The sequence below is a fragment of the Polyodon spathula genome, chromosome 20, assembly GCF_017654505.1.
Source record: "Polyodon spathula isolate WHYD16114869_AA chromosome 20, ASM1765450v1, whole genome shotgun sequence".
Lineage (NCBI taxonomy): Eukaryota > Metazoa > Chordata > Actinopteri > Acipenseriformes > Polyodontidae > Polyodon > Polyodon spathula.
The window spans coordinates 6,854,823-6,882,655 of NC_054553.1; the positions used below are offsets into that span (position 1 = coordinate 6,854,823).

A 27,833-nucleotide genomic window follows, 5' to 3' on the forward strand; every position below is an offset into this window, starting at 1 on the left:
ATACACACAATTTTCACTGTTTTTTTTTTTTTAAGTCACTGTTTACGTAGTGTAACAGATACGACACTTTTCCTAGAATTAAAGTATAGCCTTGTGGATAAAAGTTGTGATGTTGTAAAATGCACTTTAAGACAATCACAGAAAACAGACTATAACAAGCACATCAAAATATAACATACAGATTACATCAAAGAAATTCCTAAAATGATATACGGACATTGCAGAATTGTAACTCCTATTGTTTCCTTTTAAAATATCAGAGCTCCTAAGCAGTCCACCACACTTGAGCCACCACTGTCTGCCTTACCTGGTTTGTCTGCTTGGCTGATGTTTGATACAAACCAGAATTAATCGTATTAGGGTTGGTGTTTTAAATTGTGTCTCTAATTTAAAAAAAAAAAAAAAAACACCAAGGAATAAAATGAGCGAATGTCTCATGTCCAAAAAGAGACCTCAGAAAAGTGTAAGCCACATTATTTCCATGTAACAGCTATTTCATTAACAAATGCATGCTGGATATAATCATGTACCTTGTTAATGAACCATTTAAACCAAATCAACAGATGCTGCTTCTCCTAGCCTGGGATAGAAGCGGAGCGGTGTGTTTCAGACTGACTGTTAACCACATATGCTAACATGTATTTGAACAGTATAAGAAAAGAAACTGTCAAAAAAGCCCAAGGTCAATTATGCATGACATTGCTTCTGCTAGAGGTAGTACCTTTTTTTTTTAAAAAAACATATTTTATTCTGGTGAATAATGCAACATTAACAACCAGTCACACTGCCACCTGTGGACCCTAAAAGCACTAACTGGCAACTAACATTCTGTATTCATCATTCAAAACAACAGCCTTGGAGTGTTAACAAACACAAACAACCACAGATAAGTGCTCTCCATTACTTAAGTAATTATAAATGAAGGCCTAATAGGCTAAAAAAAAAAAAAAACATGATTTATATTTTAGCTGTATCTACAGTAATCAGTTTAACTACAGACAGCTGTTGCTATGGAAATGGCAGAGGTTTCTGCTATGCTTCAATAGTTTTTTTTTTTAATGTATGAGTTTATTAACTCGTTTTTATATATTCTGTGTTTGTCTGTTTATTTATTTATTATGAATGCACAGTAGAGTACTGTTGCATAATAATAACTGATCACATCAGACCTGTTTAATGGGAGTTCTAACAGTTACTAGTTGCATTATATACAAACGCATCCCCACTCCTGGAGTGCCCCTGGAACACAGTGGATACCACTGGACTATGACAATGACTATACACCGCAGAGCATATATCTTTAGATACAGCACACGACAAAGACGAGCAGGGTGTCTTTGAAATACATGTAATGTACAGTATTGTCATGGTATTTTGCATTAATTAAGCTTGAGGGAATTTGGAATTGGTGAGACGTGCAGGCGCATTTTGTTTACGTTTTAAAAAATTATTAAGAATTAAATTCTTAATAATAAACCCTATAACCCTATAATAAAAATATAAACCCTCATAAATAAACCAATTAAGCAACTTCAACAGTCTTTGCAAAAGCTAAACATCCGACTTCTCATGGTCAGTCCTGTTTAAAACATGTTCAACTTAATGCATATTCATTATGTGGGCGTTCCTTAATTTGAAGCTTTTCCCGGTAGTCTGTCATGCATTCAGAACAGATTTACAAAAAACTGCGAATGCTACACGACACAGTTCTTAAAATAAATTTCTTGACACACAGCTAAATTAATCAAACAGAAAATAAACGTTTTTATTCTGTTCTGCTTCTAGAGGGAGAGTGTGTGCAGCAAAATGATGCAACGTTCTGGAAGATTCTGCTAGTCAGAGCTTGCAAGGTAAGAGATTAATTCAACGCCTGAGTTTGATTGCAATAACTTTTGTTTAACACATTTGATGGAAACGCCAGTTCAAATGTGTATTCAGTATAATTTAAACCGTTTTTACATATTTAATACTACTACTACTAATACTACTACTAATAATAATAATAATAATAATAATAATAATAATAATAATAATAATAATTTGGGTTCGTGTAAAAAAAATAGTTCTGATTATAATAGGGTGGTATTAAAATAAAATCACAGTAGCATTTTTGTATGTGTTGATGTATCCATGTTTTTCACTTCAAAACAAAACAAAACAAACAAACAAACACATAAACTATCAGGTGCTACACGAAACCTTTCCTGAAACCAGGTCCTCCCTGACAGGACTGAAGACTGCTTGAATAATCTCAGAGTCTAGAAGACCCTGTGCTTCGCCGATTCTAGAGATACACTAAAAGACAGGAGCAGTGCTGATGTGCATTGACTACCGGACCCTCAATAAACTCAACATCCGTGACCACTATACCCAGGATTGAAGATGCAGTGAGCTGCTTGAATAGAAGTAAATTATTTTCCGTTTTAGATCTTACGATTGTATACTACCAATTCCCATGAGTCAAGTTGACCAAAAAAAAAAAAAAAAAAAAAAACATCTGCCCGCTAGGATTTTAGGATTTTACGAATTTGAGCAAATGCCACAGTGCATATATGGAGCCACTGCTACTTTCCAAAGAGATATAAAACGAACTGTCGGAGACATGAATCTTCTGGAAGTATTAGTATATCTTGATGATTCGATTATATTCGGTCGCACGTTGGAAGAACATGAAGAAAGATCGCTTGAAGTGTTACCCATCATTGGACATTGAACCGCAGACATTTAAACTCTACTGCTTACAAGAAGTTTGTCTGCACGCTGACTGCTCAAGAACGCCAAGGTGTGGTTACATTTTTGGAGGCGCCCGGTGAGATATTCATACCTACCGCCTGCGCAGCATCTAAATAAAAGTAGCATCTAATAATTTCATACCTATATATATATTATATATATATATATATATATTTATATATGATTATATATATATATATATATATATACACACACACACACACACACACACACACACACACACACACACACACACACACTACAGTACATTGACTATTGTTTGGAACAGCTGTCATTTGTTCTCCTGGATCTGATTTAGACAAAGGTCTATCGATTTAAGTCAGTACTAGCAGGAAGACAACCGATATTTAAAATGATGCTGATATTTAAATGTTTTGCCTGATTTATAGGTCAGCTGGTGGTGCGGTATTTTTAGCCTATTTATTTGATTGATTAGTCCCGTCTTCCAATCTTTAGATACCAACATAGCTTATGAGTTGGGTAAATGACGACAGTATGTTTGCATTTAATTAACTGCCCCAGTGTGTGTTGGTGGGCGGATTATCTAGCAGTCAGACTGACATTTCACATTTCAAAACGGAGAGTTCTGACCAGTCTGATTCAGTGACTACGGTCCTAATGGACAGGTAATTGCACATCCTGTGGCTCCCAGGAGAATTATTCAGAAGGATTGCAAACTTTCTGAAGGTGTACTGTGGAATGGGTTAAAACTGTTGATCCAGTATGCTCTTTCTTGCTTTCAATGTAACAGGACTTCCTAATAAGGAGAAAAATGAAACCCAAACGCATTTTTTTGTTCTATAACAAACACTAAAACAAACGCTTGCTATTCTGATTTGAGATAACTATAAATATTGGATTTTGTATGACTCCTTTCAGGGTTACAGTAGGTCTCTTTCCAACAATGAACAGATGGTGAAATCTGTCTTGTGACCACGGAGTGACGGGAAACATGGTGAATATTATTGAAAATATGTTGACAAGAAGCTGTGATTTCACTTACCCGTCTTCTTCAGAAGTTAATGAAACTGTAATGGGGAGGGCAGTTTTCTTTATGTCAGTGGGCTCGTTGTTGGTGTGTGTGGCATACAGCCATATCAATTTGAACTGGACGAAACCAAAAACAGTGCATCTGACGAAAGCGAGTCGGACATCAATGAAGGCGATCGCCTACATAACACAGACTAGTAAGTTTTTTCAGGGTTTTTTTTTTTTTTTTGCATTAATACTACAACATGTATAAACTAACAGCATACCAATTGATCTGAAGTAATCGGCTTTTATTAAATTTTATTTAAAAAACAAAACACATACTACAGTACATTCAATCCTGGGTGCTCTGCTGTTGCACGTCTTGTGCGAGGTAGCCTTCCCGGAGTCAGATTGCTCAGTATGTAAAAAATGTCCAGCTGTATAAATTGGTACAAATCTAAGTTGCTTTGGACAAAACCCTTCCTATTATGATGGATTACAAAACAAATGATTATTATTATTTAGTTTCATAGTTCGTTAAATGTCTTTCTTTTAAATACTCTTCTTAGGCTTGTTACTTTTCAACGTTTATTTCTGTTCCCTCTACCTACCTTAAACTGTAGCTAGCATTGTTAATCCATGTTCTTAATTAAATCAAGGATAGGATAGTTGGTAATGTTGAAACAATCAGGTTTTTTTTTTTTTTTTCTAGCTGTATAAAGATAATTGATCACTTTACTCTTACTCTTTCTTTGGTCTAATTGTGAGATACGCATAGACTGTCAGTCGAGGCTGGATACAACAGGACCAAGAAATTGCTGTTGTTGCATTGCTACTCAAAATGGGTCGAGCACAAGTGCGACCATTTTGCCGGCTTCATCCAGAAGGCTCTCGTTTTCTGGACAAACAGCCTTTGGCCACTTGTGCAATTTAAATCTGCCTTCGTTTGTGCTGCTAAAACCACCAGCAACACATCGACAGGGCATAATGATCCATTTAATTAGCTATCTTTCACACGCTCTGCACTGCTAACCAATAGTAACAGTCAGAAGTATGAAAATATGTTCACTCTATGACATCAAGGAGCCGATTGGTCACGGAAATACCCGAGTGTGAAAAATGTACTTTTAACCTCAAAATGAACCATTTCTTAAGCCTAAATTTGAAAACTACTTATCAATTCTGTTTTAGATGTATAAAAGAGTAATTTGGCAAAAAGTTAGGTAGAGGTGTTTGAGTTCCCCTTTAAGCTTGAAGATAAGGAAATATAATTTGTCTAAACTCTAAGGGTGAACCTAACTTTAAAATGGAAGGCACTGGCTAGCAAATCATATCAAAATGCTGTTACGATATTGGGTGATTTTGACTCCCTCCTGTGTGAGTGTAAGCTGATGTTGTATATACAGTAGATGTAAAAAAAACCAACACCATCTGTGTCTAGCACACACATTTTGTGTAAATGGGCTGCATGTGTACATGGCTGATAATGTGTTAGAGTAAACTCATCCATTATATGTATTCTTTAGTATTTAAAAGCAATGTCTTCCTGTTGAAAAACATTTTTTAAAAGAACCTACATTTATAGTCAAATTAGTTGTGGATGCCTGTGGCAATGTTGCCCGCCCCTGTGTGTATTTCAGTGTTTTATGTTGCGTGTTGTGTGTTAATGTTGGTGTATAGTCATGGGTACACGGGATATAAACGGGTCTGTGTAACACAAGTTTTTAAAATGAATATCTGTGTAACACAAGTTTTTAAAATGAATATCTGTATTTAGGCACGAGGATTGCACAGCACTTCATGTGCAAGTAAAATGTAATAATATGTGAGCACGAGGAATTGCACTTTATTAATTCATGTGCAGTTGTACCATGACTCCGATTAAATGATTGATTAGCAATCGAGTCTCGGTACAGCTGCATAAAAGCAGCATGTTTTCACTCACTCGGGGTTGTGTGTTCAGTGAGTGGAGAACGGGATTGGAGACGGAGGTAATAATAATAATAATAGTTAAAATATGAGCTCACCGTGTTTGTCTGTGTAGTCCGTTTTGTTTGTCTCTTTAATTTGGCGAAAGTGCCGTGTCCTGTGTTTTTGTTTGTTACAACCTTTTTATTTACTGTTCTGTTCATTCATTAAATGCTGAGCGCAAGCAATCGCTCAGCTTCCCCAAAACTACACTTCTCTGTTGTTTATTTCCTGGTTTCTGGTCTGACATCACCCACTACAGCCGTCTTTGTGACAATGCCCTATACCACGTTGGCAGTAATGTGGCAGCTCGCAATTCTGTATGTACCAACAAGTCTGCATTTCAACCCTCCAAATAGAAAAAAAAATAAATAAATCAATATTAGTGCACGGAGAAGTGCATATATGTTTAGTCAACCTGCACATGTTGCATTAAAACCCAGCCATTTGTTTTGTCCCATGCCTGTGCGTTTTTGCTATCTCTGATAGCTTTATTAAAAATAATTTGAAAAGTGCATTCTAAAAGGAAATCACATCTAAATTAGGTTGAAACTAAAAATATACAGTTTTATTGCTACACATGGAGGTAACACCAACTACTCCATCCAAGAGAAGCTGGCATAGAGCCCCATTATTTTCTATGGAACAGATATTTTATAGTCAAATGCATATTAGATATAATCCTGTACCTTGTTAATGAACCATTTAAACGAAACCAGCGGATGCTATCTTGCTTCTCCTAGCCTGGGGTAGAAGCAGAGTTGTGTGTTCTGTATGCAAATCCCGACTGCTAAATGATTATTCAAAAAATATCTCACAGAAGAAAACAGAAAAACTGTCTGATAGCTTTGCATGTCATAGTTCTCTGGATCAACCTTTCTCTCCTTTCCCAGGCAAGGTCTCCTTTTATAAATTTAGCTTTCTGTTTATTTAACACAGGATGTGTTGGCTGCAGTGTTGGCTGGCTGTTTGTTTGTTTTTATCCTGTCGGTGAAAGCATGCCAAGCATGTTGTGTTTTTCGTTAACAATTTCAGAGAACAACTCTCGAGTCACTGTCTATATATTTAATAGAATCGTAATTTCTAACCTGTTCATGGTCCTAGATTGTCCTAGACATTATTTATCAGGCTTATTAACTAAAGGTTCCTTTTCAACCTGGAGGACTGCTTCTGAAAAGTCTCCTGTAAGAGGAATTTCTGAAATGAGGTGGTTTTGCCCCAATGAGTCTAACATACTGTATAGAAACATTTTTATAATGTAGAGAACATAGTATTCTAAGTTCGGCCTCAGCAGTGTGCTATTCTTATCTGATCATTCTGTTTGTCTTTATCTTAACCTGGGAATACATTTTAATATGATTAGTGAAAAACACTGGTGTACCTCCCAGCACAGGAAATTCAGATGTCAGAGATCACTAATCTACTGAAATGACATTGCATAACGATAACCTTATTACAGAAAAAGCACAGACTTTGTAACTTCTTTTAGGATCAGTAGATTGGTTCCTCTTAGTCTTAGAAATGAAAAAAAAAACTAAAGTGAAGCAGGTGGTCACAATGTAAAGAATTGCTTTCAAGCTAGATGATACTATACACATTACTTCTCAGTCCCTGACCACCTTTCTGCGCCTCCTCAAGGCACACCTGTTCAGACAGCATCTGTAAACCTCACAACTCTCCACCATACTGGACTATATGGCACCCAATTGTACCAGTACTTGCATCAGCTTAGACTGAATTGCTCCATAACATGCCACATTCAACTACTGTTCCTATCTATAACTACTTACTGTATCTTGTATTTGATTTTACTCTTATAGGTACTGAACTGTGGCTCTAAAAACTAGGGGTGAGCCAGTACTTGTGATTTCCTTTAAGAAGTAATTGCCTTTAAGAAATTTGAAGTGGTTAGGTATTCATTAACTAGAATAACTTATGTTAGTTACTTGGCACAAAACAATGCAGTCCATTGAATCAGCTTTTAAAACACTTGAAAGTTAATGGCCATTGATTGGCGCTTAATTGTAAACGTGATGGAAGGTCAGCTTTTCTTATTTTGAAATCAACACAGTAATAAGTGGATTTTTTTTAACACCTGCCAACAAATACTTCTTAATTCCTCTTAAAATAAAGTATTGGCACATTTCACTCCAAGTACACAAGGCATTGAGGAGTAAATCACCCTGCAGACTCCAAACAAGTGTCATATACACCATTATCAGCTGTCTAGTCAGAAACCAAATAGTTATGTTTACGATACATGCACATGTTGCAGAAGAATTTTCTACAACAGTGAAAAGTTTGGTTTATTTTCACAATATTTCTTAACATTATTTTACACCCTTCTTTTCAAGAGTAAAACTAGAACTGTATTTGCTGCATGCTCCAATAATGTTCTTCAGAATTTTATTAATAAAACAAGTACATAATTGTTTGGAAAATTAAAAGTTGGTAAATGTCATATTGCAACTCTCAAGCTGGATTCTGCAGCGGTATAAAGACAAGGCTGGCTGTAAGTTGGAAGCACTGGATAAAAGTCCGGCAGTGGTAAACACAGAGTCATTCTTTGGAAACACTCACCTATTATGTGAAGCAGCTGTCTAAGTGTTAGCCAACCACATAATTACCATTTTTATCTTTTTACTTGTTCCAATACACACTCCCAATAAAGCACCATTGTGCTTTTAAAAACATGACTGATGTAGATTCTGCGGTTGGAAGTTTCATAAGCTCATTGAACATTTTGACCCTTCTTATCCTGAAGTAAACAACTGCTTGTTGAGGATACAGTCTCATTTGTGCTGCTCTTATCATTTGCAACCCCAACTTTGTCTCTACTTGCAGACAATCCCTTGATGAGAGTCGGGAGTGGTGACTTAACGGTTCCGGTCAGTTCCTCTTTCAAAGGGTGGTGACTTCCTTCTGCTGTTGAGATGCGCAACCAGTCGTCCACATAGCAACCAAAACATAGCTCACAACCCACTTCTGCGATTAACACGTATGTTTTTTTTTTAGATTTTTTTTTTAACACATGTTAATCGCACTCCTGTTTTGTCCCTCTTAACATACAGTAATTCATTTCCTGCAACACCATTTTAGTGCATGCCAGGATTGAATGAGTGTAGTCATGCTTTGAATATATGTAGCAAAGCACTCAAACAGAAGGACTTGTGAATGGGGCGTTTATTTATTTTTTTTAATTTACCGACTGCAATATTATTTACAATTATGGAGGCTATAACCATTACTCAGTGAATGTTTTGTTTTATTTAGGCAATTTCAAGTTATTAATAAAATATAATTTAAAATTATTATTATTATTATTATTATTAAGGAATGATGCAGTAAGAAGAGTAATAAACTGACTCCATTGTGATTTAGCAGTTGGTTCAAACAATTTAACAACAAATGCTGGATTGTAAATAAATATAAAACTATAAAGAGAATCCAGAAATAGGAAAACAGGGTTTTTATGCTGGGTTGTTTTGGATTGCCATACTACTATGACGATATATATATATATATATATATATATATATATATATATATATATATATATATATATATATAATATATAGTGCTGGGACAAATATTAAACAAATATTTTTTGACATGTATTTGGATTCAGGTGTATTCTAGTGATATGTGAGATTGGTACAGTAGTTTCATGTGACAGAAAAAAGGCAAGCATGTCATTCTAAAATATCTTCTATATTTTCTGTTGCGACTTTAATTTATGTGGAACGTAATAAACGAGAACCAAAATGGTGAGTTTTTTCCCTATCATTTTACAACGCCATTTTCATGTTTGTTTTTCAGTTTTATTTTGCTTGTTAAGCTAGAAAAAGGCACTAGTAAACCTCATGTCATTGCCTTATGAAAACGTGTTTATGGCTGATCTTTACTGTGAAGAAACGGCAATGGCAAGGAATGAAAAAAAAAAGTATAAAATAAATAAAATGCGTTGTCAACGTTATGTACTATTTATTTTGGGAATAAACAAAACAACGTGAACTTGAACTACATAACGTATTCTTTACTCCTGGGATATTTTTCTACTTCATGTGTTACATATTGTATTGTCTTGCTGTAGAAATAAAGATCCTGTGTTCCTAGCTATTTTAGGGTCGTAATTATATATATATATATATATATATATATATATACTATTATATATAGACACACACACACACACACACACACACACACACACATACACACACACCCCTCATTATATCACCCCTCGCTATACTGCGGGTTCGGATATATCGCGGTCCTTGAGTTGGCTCCCCATTTTTACAGTCTAACTGTACATGCCTTAGCTGCAAAATACATAGCATATATAAGCAATTTCACTTAGAATGAATGTTTGTCTTATTTCATACTGCACATCACAAAAAATATATACAAAACAATTAAAAACAAAGCATTAATATTGTACTGTTATCATATACACACACATTGCATAATAACACAAAGCAAGTTAAATATCTACTTGCTGAAGCGGTTTTTATTTTAGCTGATGAGGTGTTCACGTGTGGCAGCAACGCACTAGCAAAAGCCACAGGGCAGTGACATCAGCTCCCTTAGCAGCAAGCCTACTATGTTTGGAATGGATTCTTTCAATGCAGCAGGTTTGTGCATTTGAGAAAGGAGAGGAAGACTTGTGAAATGAATTGGAGACTTAAGTTGATGAGAAGCAATTACCCTCGGCAGTACGAATTAAAACGGGTTGCATAGAGACCCCAACGCCCCTGATAAAACGAGGGAGCACCAGCAGCCTAGTATCCTACTGTAACCCCCAAGCCACCCTGCCATATCAGTTGTGAGGGGCCTTTCCACTTGGGCCACTGTAAAACACCCCAAAAACAGAACACAAAACAGGGACTATTTTAGCAGGGGACCTCTCCCAATGTGTGAATATGACTTGTGTGTTCCCTGGTCAGTGTGAGGGGATTGTTTGCCTCATTGTGTTTCATCAAACCCTACTGGTCAGATGCTCAACCAGCACTTATCTTCATGGTGCAGTAGCTTGATAAAATCTAGTGTTTGAGTTTGGCGTGGCTAAGATAGCAGGAGCGGAGGTCTCTCAATGCATTACATAATTTAATAGATGTGCACAATGTGTTTCATTGTACAACAATATGCTATTCAAATTCTGAAAACAAATATCACAAGCGCTAGGGAATGTGCTTGTGGGTGGTGTGTGAAACAACTCCCCAGTGCTGAATCAAGGGTGAAAGGTTTAACCAAAAGAAAGCAAATGTCACTTAAAAGTAGATAAGTGCCTATGCTTCTTCATTTAGCTTTCAGCTTCAACTTATCTGTGTTCTAGATAAAGTAACTTGATGTGTAAAGTAAATGGAAAGTATGGAAAGGCTTTAAATGAAAATATGATGCAGACATTCATTTTGAAAAATAATTCATCAAGTAAAATAATTATCTTTTTCTTTAAGGGGTCTGTTCCAGTGCCATGATGTCAGGTGTAAACTTTTCAGATAACAACAGCATCTGCCCATCAATTGATGACTTCCGTAACAAGATCTACTCCACCGTTTACTCCTTGATTACCATCTTCGGCTTTGTAGGGAATGGCTTTGCTCTCTATGTCCTCATCAAGACTTTCCGACAGAGATCTACCTTCCACATCTACATGCTGAACCTGGCTGTCTCTGACCTGCTGTGTTGCTTAACTCTGCCCTTGCGTGTTGTCTACTATGTGAACAAGGGCCACTGGTTCTTTGGTGACTTCCTGTGCCGCGTCAGTTCCTACACCCTCTACGTTAACCTCTACTGTAGCATCTTCTTTATGATGGCAATGAGCTGCACCCGCTTCATAGCTATCGTATTCCCAGTGCAGAACCTGAAGCTGGTGAGCGAGAGGAAGGCCAAAATCATCTGTGTGTGCATCTGGATCTTTATCTGCATGACCAGCTCCCCATTCCTTATGACTGGCACAAAGGAAGTAGGAAACAAAACCAAGTGCTTTGAGCCTCCTAGTGGTAGTGACACCCATAAGCTGGTGATCCTCAACTACTTTTCCCTGGTGGTGGGGTTCAGCATCCCCTTCTTGGTCATCCTGATCTGTTACACAGGGATGATCTGGACCCTGATGGCCAACTCAGGCAGCATGAAGAAGCAAAGGAGCATGCAGACAAAGGCCATCCGAATGATCTGCATTGTCATGGCAGCCTTCCTCATCAGCTTCATGCCCTACCACATCCAGCGCACCTTGCACCTGCACTTCCTGATGAAGCAAGGAAGCTCCTGCGACGATATTGTCTACATGCAGAAGTCGGTGGTTATCACCCTGTGCCTGGCTGCTGGCAACTCCTGCTTTGACCCCATGCTCTACTTCTTCTCCGGGGACAACTTCCGTAGGAAGCTCTCCAGTTTCCGCAAGCCCTCTGTCGACGGAAATCTCACTGAGAAGAAGAAGACCTGCACTGTCAACAAAATAAACCTGGAGAGCCACAAACAAGAGAAAGAGTCATTAAGGGTTGTCTATGACAAGGTGGTTATTGCTAGTGACTAGCCTTTCTCATCTCAGTGGAGAAACAGGATGTCTAGTAGTACAGACATGGAGATAACAAGTAATGGTAAGATGTTGTTTGCGCTTTAGGACTATGGTTGGGTAATCTACTTGTAATCAAGGGAATTGAGGCTGTGGTCCAGTGATGAGGGACTTCGAAAGGATGTTAGAGCACAGGATTTGAATACCTAGTCCAGTCAATTCTATAACTTGTTGGGTGTGTCACTTCACCTTTAATCCCATTTGGAATAAGAAGCACCCACACTTTAAACCAGGTGAGGATTGCTCAGTTAAATGAATGAAATTAGCAGGCCTGAACACAATCTGTCGCAGATTGTAACCTAATTGTAAACCTTGCTAAATCATGGGTGAATGGTGCAAGTGAGATGGGTTGGGGCTGCTAAACCACTCACATGGTTGGAATTCACAGAATTCTGGGCAGCCCAATCCGTTTGCTGTGACTGTTACAGATATAAAGGTACTGCTTTGTAATGAACAGATCAATCCCAAAAGCTGCAAGATCATTTTAGTGTTTTTTTTTTAAAAAAAAAAATTCTGTATTATTTTTTTTTTTTTTAAGCAGTACTAATATTTGGTCAGATTTAATTGAAGGAGCCAATGTCCTATACATCATTGTTTAGAATGATGCCAGCACTTTGATCATGACTGTAATAGTGATTCTGTATTGAAGACATCAGTGGGCTTGCTGGACCTCGGTGGGTTTGCTGTTTGATGCAAAATCTTAATGGGAAATCAATGACAGGTGCTTTTGCCACAGCTACAAACTTTTTTTTTGTTTTTTAATATGACGGTCTATTGTCTTTTGGCTTCAGCAGAGTCTGTACCCTTGTCCCTGGTATAGAAGAGGCAGGGCAGCACTTTTGTACAGTTTGTTCTTCTCTTATTACTTATGACTAACATTCTTTAAAAAAAAAAGGACATTCATTTTTTTTGCACTTTTATTTTTTATTATGGGAAACCCATAGTTGTGTTTCTGATCATGTGATGTTACTGTTTACGGTATATAAAATATAATGTTACATGTATTCTAGAAGGGATATTACAAATATAAAGCAAATACCAAGTATTTTTACAAATACCAATGTAACTGATTCTAAACGGACCACAATGTACTTTTAGAATATACCTACTGTATAAACATGCTATTAAACGCTTTGATTATTAGCAAGATATAAAAGTCCATTGCAGTACAATTGCATCGACATATGCTAGAGTTTTGTCATAATACTGTGCATATGTTACATATTTTTAAGATTGCACTGACAGTACATAACATCCCTTATAACACATATATAGATGGATTATTTATAACCTGTAACTGATCCTTAATTCCTGCTAGTATTACAGTTTATTCAACACTGGTCCAGAATACTTAACTGTGAGTGAAATGTTCACGTGAAGGTACTCTTGAAATCACATTCATCTGAGTATTAATGCAGACCCTCAAAACATGCAAACCCACCAAAATGCAGTTTGGTGGTAGAACTACAAAAATAACACAGACCAGACACATAGAAATAACAATAAGTTACATTACAAACACCACGACTTCAGTGTCTTCAAAGACTTTATAGTCAAAATGTAATAATTTGTTATTTATTGACCTGTAAAGTTCGAATGCCACCTAATTTCTTTTTTTTTTTTTTGTACAAACTACTCTATATACTTGTACATAAAGTACAGTGACAGCATAATTGTAAGAATGCGCTTATTTTCATTTTGTTTTGTAAAGGTTTAAATAGCAATAAAGATTAATTTGTGTTTGGAAAAATAAGAGGTGTTTATTAACTCCAACAGGAACATATTTATAAATCTACAAATTGACTACTTAGAACTAAAGAATTAGTTTGAGAAAGAAAAAAAACTAAAGATTTCTACCATTATTGAGTTTTGTGTCCTGTGAGGCGAGAGTGTATTAAATGGAATGTCCAGACAGTAATTTATGTGTACAGAAATAAAATAATTTATTTTTATTTTCTATACACAACAAAAGGATTAAATAACAAACGAAAAACAAAATGGTGTGAGGGAAGGAGTGCAGGGGTGGAATCCAAAACAAACTGTGATGACTCGTCTTTAATTTGTCTTCGTGGTGACCATACATAAACAAAAAAAAGACAAAAGAAATGTTAGTGTTTCAAAAATCCCGCTGCACAAAACCAGACTCTCCCTCCACCCGTTACTCCGCCTATTTTACTTTTAGACCAACCCCGAACACAGTAGTACGTTCCCTTTAGTATGTAATGTCCCGCCTCTGTAGTCAGTGGAACACCAATCCCCAACCGACACGTGTCCTTCTCCTTCACTTGACTCCAGTGGCTGGAAGTTACATACTCGTACTTCCGCCCCTCACCAAGGTGTCGCCCCTCAAAAGATGACTTTTGCCATGGTCACGAGATCTTGGTAAGGGAAGTCCCGAGTTGGTTTGATGCCATCTACTGTCGGGAGGCTGAATCACAGACCGAAAACCCTTTGACTCATCACATATCCCACCCCTCAGAGTGGAGCCGAAGGAACACTCGGAAACCTCTAACCCTTCCCTTTTACCTCCCTCCCGGGAAAAAAAATCAGCATTTTGATGTAACTTACCCGCACGATACCTTATTTGAAAGGCGAAGGGTTGGAGCGCCAGGTACCACCGCGTAATCCTAGCGTTTGAATCCTTCATCGTGTCTAACCACTTTAAAGAAGCGTGATCTGTGATGAGTACAAAGGGTCGTCCCAGAAGATAGTATTTTAAAGATTCCACTGCCCATTTCACTGCCAGGCATTCTTTCTCCACTACCGAATACCTCTGTTCTCTGGGCAGTAACTTCCGACTGATGTATAGTATCGGGTGTTCTATACCATCTCTCTCCTGGGACAGAACCGCCCCCAGACCAGTCTGCGATGCATCTGTCTGCAGGACGAACTCTCGGCTGAAATCCGGGCTTATTAATGCTGGGGCCTGACTCAAATTAGTTTTAATAGATTCAAAGGCTGTCTGACACTCTGCACTCCACTTAATTTTATTTGGAGCGTTCTTTTTAGTGAGATCAGTGAGAGGGGCGGCTATAGTGGAAAAGTGTGGAATAAAGCGGCGGTAATAACCAGCCAACCCTAACAGTGATCTCACCTGGGTTTTCGTGGTAGGTACCGGTGAATCCAACAAAGCCTGGACTTTTGAAACCAACGGTTTCACTCTACCCTTACCCATTATGAAACCTAAATATTTAGTTTCTTCTTTTCCAATAGCGCACTTTGCCATGTTCGCTGTGAGCCCCGCCCTCCTCAGAGACTGTAAGACGGCTTCTAATCTAGTCAAATGTTCTCTCCAGGAAGAACTATAAATGACTACATCATCGATATACGCAGCTGCATACTCTCGATGAGGTTGTAAAACCCTGTCCATTAGTCTCTGAAAAGTAGCAGGCGCTCCATGAAGTCCGAACGGCATAGTACAAAATTGAAAAAGACCCTCTGGGGTTGAAAATGCCGTTTTCTCACGAGAGGCTTTCGTTAATGGAATTTGCCAATATCCTTTCGTCAGATCCAGAGTTGAAATAAACCGAGCTTGCCCCAGTTTGTCTAAGAGTTCATCTACTCGAGGCATGGGATATGCATCAAACTTGGAGATAGCATTCACCCTCCTAAAATCGATACATAATCGTAGTGACCCATCTGGCTTGTCTATTGGTACTATTGGGCTACACCACTCACTTCGGGAAGGTTCAATTACCCCAAGTTTCAACATACACTCCACCTCCCTTCGAACAGAATCTCTCCGACTCTCTGGAATGCGATACGGTCTCTGTCTAACTCTTAGACCTGGCGGAGTGATAATAGCATGTTCGATCAAATGCGTTCTTCCAGGCACGTTAGAAAACACATCACTGAACATTTTAATTAGATTGCTTACCTCTTCACGCTGATCAGGAGTTAATTGTTCCCCCATCGGGACCTCAATTGCTGACTCTGACTCAATTGAGGGTCCAAAATCCTCTCCCTCCTGTACAGGAGATATAAAATGGACTTCCCGTTCTTTCCACGGTTTCAGGAGATTAACATGATAAATTTGACTTTCTTTCCGACGCCCAGGCTGTCGGATCTCATAATTGACTTTACCAATTGCTCGAATAACCTGAAAGGGACCCTGCCATTTAGCAAACAACTTAGATTCCGATGAGGGCAACAATAACAACACTTTATCTCCAGGTCGAAAGTTCCGAATTCTTGCATTTTTATTGTAGCTTTGTTGCTGCTTCTGCTGTGCCGCTTTGAGATTGTCATGTGCCAATCGACCGACTAATTCTAAGCGATCGCGTAACTGCAACACGTATTTTACTACATTTTTAGACTCCTTTGACTGTTCTTCCCAGCCTTCTCTTATGAGATCCAAGATACCCCGCGGCTGCCGACCGTACAAGAGCTCAAACGGGGAAAACCCCGTTGAGGATTGTGGTACCTCGCGAACTGCAAAGAGCAAGTAGGGAAGCAGTTTAGCCCAATTGCGTTTTTCTTGATCTACAAAGCGGCGCAACATATTTTTCAAAGTCTGATTAAATCGTTCAACAAGCCCATCCGTTTGTGGATGAAAAACTGAGGTTCTAATTGAACGAATTTTCAATAATTTATATAGTTGCTGAATACAGTCTGACATAAAATTAGTGCCCTGATCAGTGAGAATTTCTTTCGGGATTCCCACCCTAGAGAATATTTTTACCAATTCATTCGCTACAGCTATTGCATTCATAGAGCGTAAGGGAACAGCTTCTGGATATCTCGTTGCGTAGTCCACTACTACTAAAATATACCGATATCCTGACTCTGTTCCCTCCAGAGGGCCTACTAAATCTACACCAATCCTTTCAAACGGTACCCCAATAATTGGAAGTGGAACCAGAGGTGCGGGGCGAACTGACTTAGGGGCAGCTAATTGACATTCAGGACACTCCGATACATACTTCCGCACCAGACCATAAACCCCAGGCCAAAAAAACCGGGCCAGAATTCGTTCCTGAGTCTTTTCAGTTCCCAAATGACCTGAAAATGGAATGTCATGCGCCAATCTCATGACTTCTGACTGAAAAGGCCTAGGAACCAATAACTGTTTTACGAGCTGTCCCGTCCCGGGAGCCCGGGTTATTCTATATAATAAGTGCCCAGATACAGAAAAATGCGGAAATACCACCGGTTGTCCTTCCTGCATATCCTTCCCCTCGATATATCTAACCCGTTTCCAAGCATACTGTAACGTGGGATCATTTTGTTGTTCATATCCCAAGTCAATATCTCGGTCCCAATGGTTAGGTACACAGAGAGGAGTGTCTTTTATTACATGACCTTCCACCTCAGTAACCTCGCAGCCCCGGTTACACTGAATACCTACTCCCTTTCCTTGCCGTTTCAGCGATTGGTTTACTTTTGTGTCAGACCCCTCCCCTTGTCGTCTCAGAGTTCCCTCATATTTTTCCACCCGACGCTCTCTTTTTGTTTTTCTTGGGCGGATTTTAGGGTTAAACAGGTCGGATTGCAACGGAAAAATCTCGCCAATTGTTTTCTCCTGTTGCTTTAATTGTCCCCTGGTAGAAACTAAGACCATTTCCCGACCTAAAATACGATCAAAAAACGGCCAGTCTCTTCCCAGGAGAACAGGGTATGGTAAACATTGCGCTACAGCCACTTTAACGCAAGCTGAATAATCACCTACAATAAGTCTAACTTTAGTGGTGGGATAAACCCGAGTTTCTCCATGAATACAGGAGATAGCCACTTTACCCTGTGGCTCCCAGGCTACCCCATCCAAGAGAGCTTGCCGAATCAATGTTTGTGCACACCCAGAGTCCGCAAATGCGTAAGTACTCTTTCCCCCGACCTGTACTCTTAACTGATAAGGGCCCTCCCGACATTCCCCAGTGTTCCTACCTGTTACTGCTGACCAGGATCTTGTCGCCAGGTCCACCTTTATTACTGGACAATTCCTGGCAATGTGTCCAGGCTCATTACATTGGTAGCACACTTGGTTAGGAGGCATCAACGGAGTTAATCTGTCCTGCGAGTCCGCGACCGGCAGGTTAGGGGGATTCTCTCTCGCCCAGGATGGGGCTAACCTCGACCTCCATGGTCTGAAGGTCCGGTTACCCCCTCTGGGCTTCATTGGTTGGTTGGTCCGAGTTAGTTTAGGGGCAGGAGTGGGGTCTGACCCGGCACCTTCGTTTGCGTCTTCGTAGGCCTCCGCCAGGAGGAGGGCATCCTCGAGAGTGGTAGGTCTATTCCTCTTAATCCACTCTCGATTCCCTGGCGGTAGTATAGACGCAAACTGTTCTATAACTATTTTCTGCACCAGTTCTTGGGGTGTATGTTCTTCTGGCCGCAGCCACCGGGTGCACTGATCTAAAAGATATTGTCCCGCAACCCGGGGCCGCATCCCCTTGGACAGCTGGTATTCCCGAAAACGGCGCCGGTATGTTTCCTCCGTGATCCCGAGGCGTGAGAGAATGGCTTCTTTAACTTTAACATAGTCCCCTGCATTCGTGGCCGTCAGGGCTCGATATGCTGCCTGAGCTTCCCCTGTCAGGCAGGGTGCCAATTTCATGGCCCAGTGTTCCCTAGGCCACTCTGCAGCCTCTGCCACTCTCTCAAACGTAATCAAGAAAGCCTCGGGATCATCTTCCGAGGTCATCTTCTGAAGATTAGGCTGAGCTGCAAACATCCGGGCAACCGCTCTCTCTGATGTTGATATTGATAGTTTTTCTACCAGCTGTCCCAAAAACTGGGCGAGCTGTTCCAGGTGCCGTGTCTCTCTCTCCTCTCGCTTCTCCTCCTGCTCCCTAAACATTGTCAAAACTGTAGCTGGATCCATTTTCACTTCTGACACCACGTGTGAGGCGAGAGTGTATTAAATGGAATGTCCAGACAGTAATTTATGTGTACAGAAATAAAATAATTTATTTTTATTTTCTATACACAACAAAAGGATTAAATAACAAACGAAAAACAAAATGGTGTGAGGGAAGGAGTGCAGGGGTGGAATCCAAAACAAACTGTGATGACTCGTCTTTAATTTGTCTTCGTGGTGACCATACATAAACAAAAAAAAGACAAAAGAAATGTTAGTGTTTCAAAAATCCCGCTGCACAAAACCAGACTCTCCCTCCACCCGTTACTCCTCCTACTTTACTTTCGGACCAACCCCGAACACAGTAGTACGTTCCCTTTAGTATGTAATGTCCCGCCTCTGTAGTCAGTGGAACACCAATCCCCAACCGACACGTGTCCTTCTCCTTCACTTGACTCCAGTGGCTGGAAGTTACATACTCGTACTTCCGCCCCTCACCAAGGTGCCGCCCCTCAAAAGATGACTTTTGCCATGGTCACGAGATCTTGGTAAGGGAAGTCCCGAGTTGGTTTGATGCCATCTACTGTCGGGAGGCTGAATCACAGACCGAAAACCCTTTGACTCATCACATGTCCCTATAAGAAACAACGGAGACAGATCTCAGACTTTGCACAGTGTGATGTTCTGCAGTAACACAGCATATGCCTATATAACAGGAATACCGAAGAGCAGAAAGCTTTGAATATTATATTTGTACTTGTTTTCAAGTTTCCCTTAGGTTTGCAATTGTTTTGAGCGGTTTCGTTTCTACAGCTATAGCATTATTGGAAATACAGAAACCAACCCACTCAAAACAAGATTATTAAAACGTCATTAGAATTGTTTCATCTGTAAACTTGCCCATTCCAATCATGCTGAAACACAGTAAAGATAGATAAAGAGAAAAATGATAACACTGGATCATCAGAACCCACAACCACTCACATATTTGGTGCAATTAACTGGAGTCATAGTTCTTTATGAGTTCTCTCAGCACAGGGCAACGACCCTCAATGAAGTGAACTTGTGGTAATTGACTGCTTGAAAAGGAAGAAACAAGCTTAGAGTTGTTTATTTCAATAACTGTCCTGTGCATGATGGGGCCCACACAACCACAAAGGTTTCAAGTGAATTAATTTATTTAGATTTCTCTCTAAGGGACTGTCCACACATCTGTTTGTTTTTATTTTGGGTTATTATCCTTTACTTGATACTGGAAATAAATTTAACTCAAATTCTAAGTAACCAGGATGTGATGACTATTACAAAAAATAAGACATACATTAGTTTACATAACTGATATTGTACACCCATAACCAGTAGTTTTTTAATTCTCGCCGCTGGAGAAATTGTACAATACAAAACTATTTTAATATCAGTCTTTTACGGTACATTTGAGGGCTCCAGCATTTATTGTTTACAAATTCGTTAATTGCTAGATAACGGCCAGGAAATTATTTTGCACTGCGACCTGTGTAAGCTTAAGAGCAATGCCAATTACTCAACACGCACAAATAACGATCTGCAATTATGATAATGACGGTCACAAAGAGTGCCATCGGGCTGTTAACAGCCAGACTTACAGCCCAGAGGTGAGGTGGGTTAGGAGTACAGAGAGCAGTAGGTGCTGTATGACATTTGTGGAGCACCAAAATCAAACCAAACAAAACAATATGCCAGAGAGAGTCAAAGTCTTCATGGTGCACAGAAAAGAACAACACTTTCTCAGGAGGAGCTGAGAGTCCATACAGCTGAGGTCACTCAGCATGAAATTGAGTTATTTGGAAAAGCCTCAGCCAAAATGAGTTATGCTACCAAAGAGGCCTTATGGCCCTCTACAGTGGAGAAAGTCAACGCTGTCGGTGTTACCAGGAGGACAGTTAACCAGGTGATGAAAAAGTGAAATTCAGCCATTAGGTCTGGGATGACCTGCAGAGTGAGACGATAGCGCCTTACCACTGCATCCTCCGGCATCCCCAAACAAAGTAACCCTCCAAAGGTTTTCCTGCCTGTCCTCAACAATATTCAATCACTGCCGCTTCAGGAAGTGTACCACAGCAGCCACCCTGAGGCCAATGACAGGTCTCTGAAGGCGTGTGGTTTTACACAGCTCTTAATTACTTGTTTTGGAAGGTCAGCAATTGCCCAAGTGCAAGGCACAATCCTTACATCTCATTATAATGCTTGCTCCCGCTTAGTATTCCAGATCCGCGACCAATTCCGGGCTCTTTTCTTCACTTGAAAACATTTCAACATCATTTAAATGGATTAATGATGGCAAAGTGCTAATTTGACAGCGGGTGCAGATTGCCAGGAGAAAAATGGTCTTTACACTCGCCGCATTTTTAGTGGCTGCTAAATCCCACTTTATGGGCGCGGGCAAAATGCCGCTTTTGGACAAAATGTGGGTGTTTTCCAATCATTTTGCACGTAGACTTACATCAGCCCGTGCATGTTTACTTAAATGGGAATTGAACTTGTGGAATGGGATCTGATGTTGTTAAATAACTATCAAACTGTTAACTATAGAATAAATTCCATTGCTGCTGCTCGATCCAGCCAGTTATCCCACTTCACTAGATGATTTCTGGCCCCTCTGACCGGCTTGAGTAGGTTGAAAGTCAGCTTGTATATTACAGCACCCCACGCTATAATGTTATATACAGTTAAATAAGAATAGCTTTTGACATTGTTACTCTGAAACAAACGATCTGCTACAAAGACATTTTTGCTATTCACATCAATATCAGGCTCTATTATTATATTATATCAATGTAACAGTGCAACGGGTCTACTGGATAGTGCACATGTCTGCCCCTAGTGGAGGAAAATGCACATTCATGGAACCTAACTAACTGAAAGCAATTGTTTAATACACGCCAATTTCAATTGGATAACAGGTTCTAATGAAGTGGCCAGGCAGTGCAGTTTATAACTAAGGGGTAAAAAAAAAAAAAGTCCTATCAAGAGACATGAGTGTGGCGTTGTCCTTCACTCAACTCCGGCAGACTTAATTTTAGCAATTGTTACTTGCATTATTCAATTGTTACTTGCATTATTCAATTGTTACTTGCATTATTCAATTGTTACTTGCATTATTCAATTGTGCTTGCTACGTGTAGTTGAGAAGGAAATATTCCCCAGGAAGCAATGATTTATAGTAAAAGAAATCTTTTATGATTTCCTGTTAAATAGACATGTTTAAGCCTAATCCTTATTCAGTGTATGTATTACCCTCGGCATATAACTAACCAAGGTTTTAAAATCCATCATTCTCTATTATTAGCAATTTGAACATCACCCTCTAATCCCCCTTTCTTATGCTAAAGATGTTTAGCTTTACTTTTATTTGGGATAAGCAGGTAAAAGCCATGGTTTTATCATGGTGTCACCCTGCAGACCTTTCAAGCCATGAATTATTGTCATTTTGCGCCATCTAGTGGTCACTGGGAACTGTATGTGTCACAGCTGACCGGGTAAGTCACTGCTGTGCTTCACTGTCTGCTACTTTGCACAGGAAGCTAGGCCCTACATTTATTGATTCAGCAGTGGCAAAAACAATAAACATCTGACAAATCGTAAGGTAGATCAAGACAATACGACGTGCACCCAGAGAACTTCAGACAGGCTCAGCAAATATCACTGCAAGATCTGCAACACCCACCCATTCGTTTATTAGCTTTTAGTCTTTTAACAATGCACCTAATATTAAACGTTTTTACAGTCATTCTGTCACAGACCATTGAAAGTACTTTTGTAATTATTTAAGTATTTTTAAACACCTTTGAAGTTTTTAGCACAAGATGTGATTGTAAAGCGCATGGCAAACGTCGTAGGGTTTACTGTTGCCACTGTACTTTTGAAAAGCATCTAAGCGACAGAGGGCGCTGTTTGTCCGTGTACAAGCTCAAACGAGGTAGAGATACTAAAATGAGGTTCTAATGGCACTATATCAGTTACAGAGGTTATCATAGAACAACCTGATATTGCCTAATAACTGATTACAAACAGAGCTGATGGTCTCACAGTGTTTGGAGATGGATGGAATTAAGGCATGTCTTTCATTTAGCTCAACCAAGAATAAACAGATTACCGGTGTAATGGAATGGAAGACTGCATATACTGCAGTCGCAGACAAAAGTATTTGGGCAGTTAAAAACGAAAACGAAAAACACAAATAAAGTGATTTCTATAATTTAGAATTGTTCTACTGAATTAAAGCAGAGCTGCAGCTTTATAATAAAACAACAAATCGTTACATAACATGCATACAACGAAAAATAACATGCACAAATACATTTCATACTGTGACAAAAGTATTTGGACAATCAACATATTTCGGATGAAATCCATTCGTTGCTAATTATTGAAAAATAGCAGAAAGACTCGGTTTACTGTAAAGCACTGTGTGGGCTATTATTGTCAAACACGGGAGAACAGCAACTGCTGCAACTAGCTTCAGGTGTGACAGACCAAGAAAGATTTCTGAAAATCTGGAAGAAGAATCGTTCCGGCAAGCCCGGCAAAATCTTTAGATTACTGCAAAAGATTTGACACAAGAATTGAGAGAAGATGGTCAAGATATTCAGGCCTGAACAATTCCATACCTTAACAAGTTGAATGTAAACCAAGATGCTTGTGCAGTATAACGTGGGCTTCTTTCAGCACTGCAAATATGAGACCTGCACAGTTAAGATTTGATGCACTTAAATTGTTAACCGCAGAATTGTTTAAAATCACATATATGTAAAACACCTTCGATGTGAATTTTAAATGGTAAGTAGCTTCTAATGGTGTACTCTTATTGTTGTGCTGTTTGCAATCGTTTTGAGTGGTTGCAATTACTCAAAACTTATTTTATTTGTAATATGTCTAATTAACCCCTCCATGCATGACATATTCGTGGGAAGAAACGTCATCCTCATACGAGGTTATTTGAGTCGCCCATAATCCCCAATATAAAGACTAGTAGAAGCGAGTTATTTTTTTTAATACGTCTCGCATATTACGTCGCTATTCAGGATATCCCCTTCAGTCCTAATTGCGCAATGTATATGCTAGATCAGACTATAGAACTAAGTCAAAATGATCTAGAACACAGCAATGTATTTCCTGAAACAAATATGGCAACCTTATCCAAAGTGGCATATCACTACATGGTGCTGGCTATTACTTCTGTAAGACGTTACATATGCAGTACCTATAGTGAGCAGCAACAACTGAAGAGAAACTTCTGAACTACATGAAAGCACAGACTTACTAAACAAGCGCAGTGTTAAATTAATCCCAATAAGAACCGTTGCAAACCTCATATCACGAAAAAGATCCGTAAGAAGCTAATGAAACAAACGAGCAATTAAAAAAAAAATGTTTTGGTAATTGTGACATTGATTTGAGATCAGCAGGGAGGAGCTGGGGGATCTGATTCCACTGTAATAGATTGATAACCCGAATGTCAGCTGTCGCTTTAAACAGACACAACAGTGTCTAACACGGTCCAGGAACACATAGATCAATCATCTCAGCCCAAAATAGAATCCCAGTAGCATCTCTAAACTGCCCTCCTTTCAGCAAACGTCAGCCTTTCCAGAAACAGACTATCTTCCAAAAGCCCATGGGAAGTTTCTTGCGCAAGACACCGGTATGCCCTAATTTCACACCTAGCTTGTACAAGAAATCCCTCCACTTAACATTGCATTCTTTAGCGTTGCTGCTGTTGTGTTATTGAGAACTCCTTCAGCATCTATTCTTGTAGATTAGTTAGAACTGTCTGCTGCATGACATATTTTATGAAATTAATCTGAAGTACCCTTACTTTGCCTTGGTGATTATAAACGTGTCCTGTTTTCTTCCTACCCTCCTCCTCCCAGCCAGTTCCCAGCCAGCACACATAGTGCGCATGCTTGCATACCATGATGGCGCTGTCTGGCTGGGGCAAATCGCTCAGACTTTCAGTGCAGCCCGGTATCGGAGGTGGAACGACCGTGGAGAAGATAGGACAAAAGGATAAAAAAAAGCAGCACAATTAGATCTAATCCAGCCATTAAAAACCACACGAAAGCTTTGTTTGGCAACAGTCGTCGGTTTCAGTGCTCCAGCTTCAGACATTGCGGTAATTTGCTTTTATTTTTGTATGTCAGTTTTCAGTGTGTGTGCTGCGTTTGATCCATTGGGAAAACCACACGGATTGAATTTCATGCAGCTCTTGGTGGCGAAAAGTTCCATTTTTTTTGTTTTCCAGACTTTTATCTCTCGCTGTTTTTATATGTATTCGTAGAAATGCAGTATTGTAGCTTTAATGTTGCTGTAGACCACACTTTGAAAAAAAAAAAAAGTTATTTATTTATTTTTTAACTTGCATCTGATTTAAGTTATTATTTACAGCAACAGGCAAACAGGACTGTGCTGCTTTTTTCTGTGATGTTGATGGGGGTAGGGTACTTGCACTTTCCTGCACAGATAACTTGTATTTATTTTGCCTTGCATTTTTTATCTAAACATCCATTTTTATATAAGGATGAGCTGCACTCTTTTTGGTTAACAGTATAACTGTTTATTACTTTAGTCATGCGTTATCATAATGGGGGGGGGGGGGGGGGGGGGGGGGGGGTTAGTTTGTTAATACACAAAAACAACGTTGACATATTGCTGAAACATCATTTTATATTGTTTAAATGCAAAGTCTAAAGTTATTTATATTTTACGTTTTACAAGTCAAGATGTATTTTTTTATTGCACAAGGCTGCAGTTTTCAAGTTATAAAACTGAATACTAACATTGTTTTAAGAAGTAAAACATTATGTAAATTTCTACTTAAGTTCAGGCTTCTTTCTCTGTTTTGCGTAAAGGTGTTTTGTAATATTTTCAGTATGGTCGGAGAATGCCACGTATACTTTCACTGACAGTACTTGCTGTTCACAGTAGTCTTGCAGCGTGTGGGAAATCTTTCTTTAATCTACATGTAGAAATAGATATATATATATATATATATATATATATATATATATATATATATATATATATATATATATATATATATATATATTATATATATAATACTAAACTTGAATGCCCTTTTCTTTGTGTGTGTGTGTTTTTTTTTACATTTTATTTTATTTATTTGATAGATTTACATATAGTCACATGTTAAATATAAAAATAGTCATTATCTCCTGCATTCTATACCCCTTTTTGCGTTAGCAATGACGTCACCCTCTGTGTACAGTAACACGCTGTGAACGTTTTTGGGTTGTCGGCTCTTTGATCTGAGCGCCCGGGTGTGAGAATTGCATACAATGGTACATAATTAATACATAATTGCTTTATGCCCCATATGTTTGTATTACTAGTTTAGCAGTCATTTATTTTATTTATTATCTTTTCATTACAATGTAGTGGTCAGGAAAACGTATGCTGGACATGAGTTCTGTTTTTACATTATTGTGGGTTGCTCTTCATTCTTATTCCACGGACACTTGAGTCTCTTTCAAAGTCTTAAGTACACTTGTCTCGGGGTCAAATATTACCCCTCACATGACTGCATATTATCACAATCACTTTTTTTATTGTGTTTTTTATGTTATTTAGCATTTATTTGATAAACTGTTATATGTGTAGCAAATAAGCCTTCAGACAAAACCAATAATATCTTATAATGGTACTGTCATTCATTTAATATGCTTTATTGTATGTATTTGAATGCCCAAAATTCTCTTGCAGTCTAGTACTGATAGACGGTGAATGCCTACTATGAAGGGGCATTCTTGTGCATATAATTGTGAAGACGCACATTAAAAATTGTATTTAAAAATAATTTGTTGGTTTGTCAGGTTGTGACATGCACACAGTTGGGTGACGTGATGCATTTCTTTTGTCATGCCTTGCCAGTATGGCACTGAAGATGATGCTGATGTCAGGGCAGTAGCTGGAGGCAATCTATGGCTACACTGAGTGAATGGTGTGCATTCCTCAAGGAATTAGGAATTTGTTCTTCGTTCACATTGCAGGACCTGGGTGGATTATAAGAGCATGCCTGAGGCCCTTCAAGGCAAAAATCTTAAGTTATGAGAGAGGGCAGAGACGAGGTAATCTATTACATGGGAAACATTCTTTATATATAAATAGTGCTATGACCTTGCCATTGAGTCATGCATATATAGTGGTTGCTAATAAATCCGCTTTGATTTGATTGAACTGATTCCAACTTGACATAATAGAAAGAAGACCCCGCCACTATTGTTAAGTAAAATATGAATTTTTTAAATTTCAGTTGTGTTTCGCTAGTTTTATTCCTGTGAGAGCTAAAGAGAATGCTACTCTTGTTTTTTTTTTCTCTGATCTCTAGAATCAGTCATTTACAGTTTCTCACTTTCCACAGTTAACAGTGAGACGTGGTAAATGCTTAATGGAGGAAAATTGCACTTCTAATTTACTGCAATCAGCAGCTAATTTCCTTATCTGATATCAGACTGGAGAATACATTGAGAACTTTTATTATTAATATGCAATTTCAAGCAAACAAATATGTGGTATGAGACTATAAATTGAGCCCAAGGGTGATTTGTAAACAATCCCTGGGTTTTGAAATAAGATTTCATTGTTGCAGCTCTATGAATTACTGATTTGCTTAAACCAAACTTATACAAAGTCTTATTTGTTCATTGAGCTTGAGCTAACATGTAATAAGCAATGCATGCATCTCGCATGCAACTTTTATAGGCTACTCCCCCA

General features: G+C 38.8%; 2 protein-coding genes across 5 annotated transcripts in view; both read left to right on the plus strand.

The window, feature by feature from the left end:
• The first annotated feature begins 1,684 nt into the window (after positions 1-1,684).
• LOC121295221 (cysteinyl leukotriene receptor 1-like) lies at positions 1,685-13,949 on the plus strand. 4 transcript variants are annotated; one of them, XM_041219648.1, is made up of 3 exons: positions 1,685-1,850; positions 8,539-8,692; positions 11,151-13,949. In XM_041219648.1, the coding sequence occupies exon 3, from the start codon at positions 11,168-11,170 to the stop codon at positions 12,227-12,229; it is 1,062 nt and encodes a 353-aa protein (XP_041075582.1). In that variant the 5' UTR covers positions 1,685-1,850; positions 8,539-8,692; positions 11,151-11,167; the 3' UTR covers positions 12,230-13,949. The 4 variants fall into 4 exon arrangements, with proteins under 4 accessions (XP_041075582.1, XP_041075583.1, XP_041075579.1 ...); XM_041219647.1 differs by lacking the exon at positions 1,685-1,850 and adding an exon at positions 3,118-3,941; XM_041219649.1 differs by lacking the exon at positions 8,539-8,692.
• A 10,946-nt stretch (positions 13,950-24,895) lies between these two features.
• Positions 24,896-27,833, plus strand: part of LOC121295666 (fibronectin type-III domain-containing protein 3A-like) — a 29,087-nt gene continuing 26,149 nt past the window's right edge. Inside the window, exon 1 of the mRNA XM_041220626.1 lies at positions 24,896-25,215. The gene's annotated coding sequence lies outside the window, so the exon portion shown is untranslated. The remainder of the gene's footprint in view (positions 25,216-27,833) is intronic.

Excerpts from the sequence above, each read along its gene's own strand:
- LOC121295221 (XM_041219645.1), top strand. The coding sequence starts at position 3,707 with ATGGTGAATATTATTGAAAATATGTTGACAAGAAGCTGTGATTTCACT. Across the intron at positions 3,942-11,150 it reads CGCCTACATAACACAGACTA|GGGTCTGTTCCAGTGCCATG; the intron begins GTAAGTTTTTTC and ends TTTTTCTTTAAG.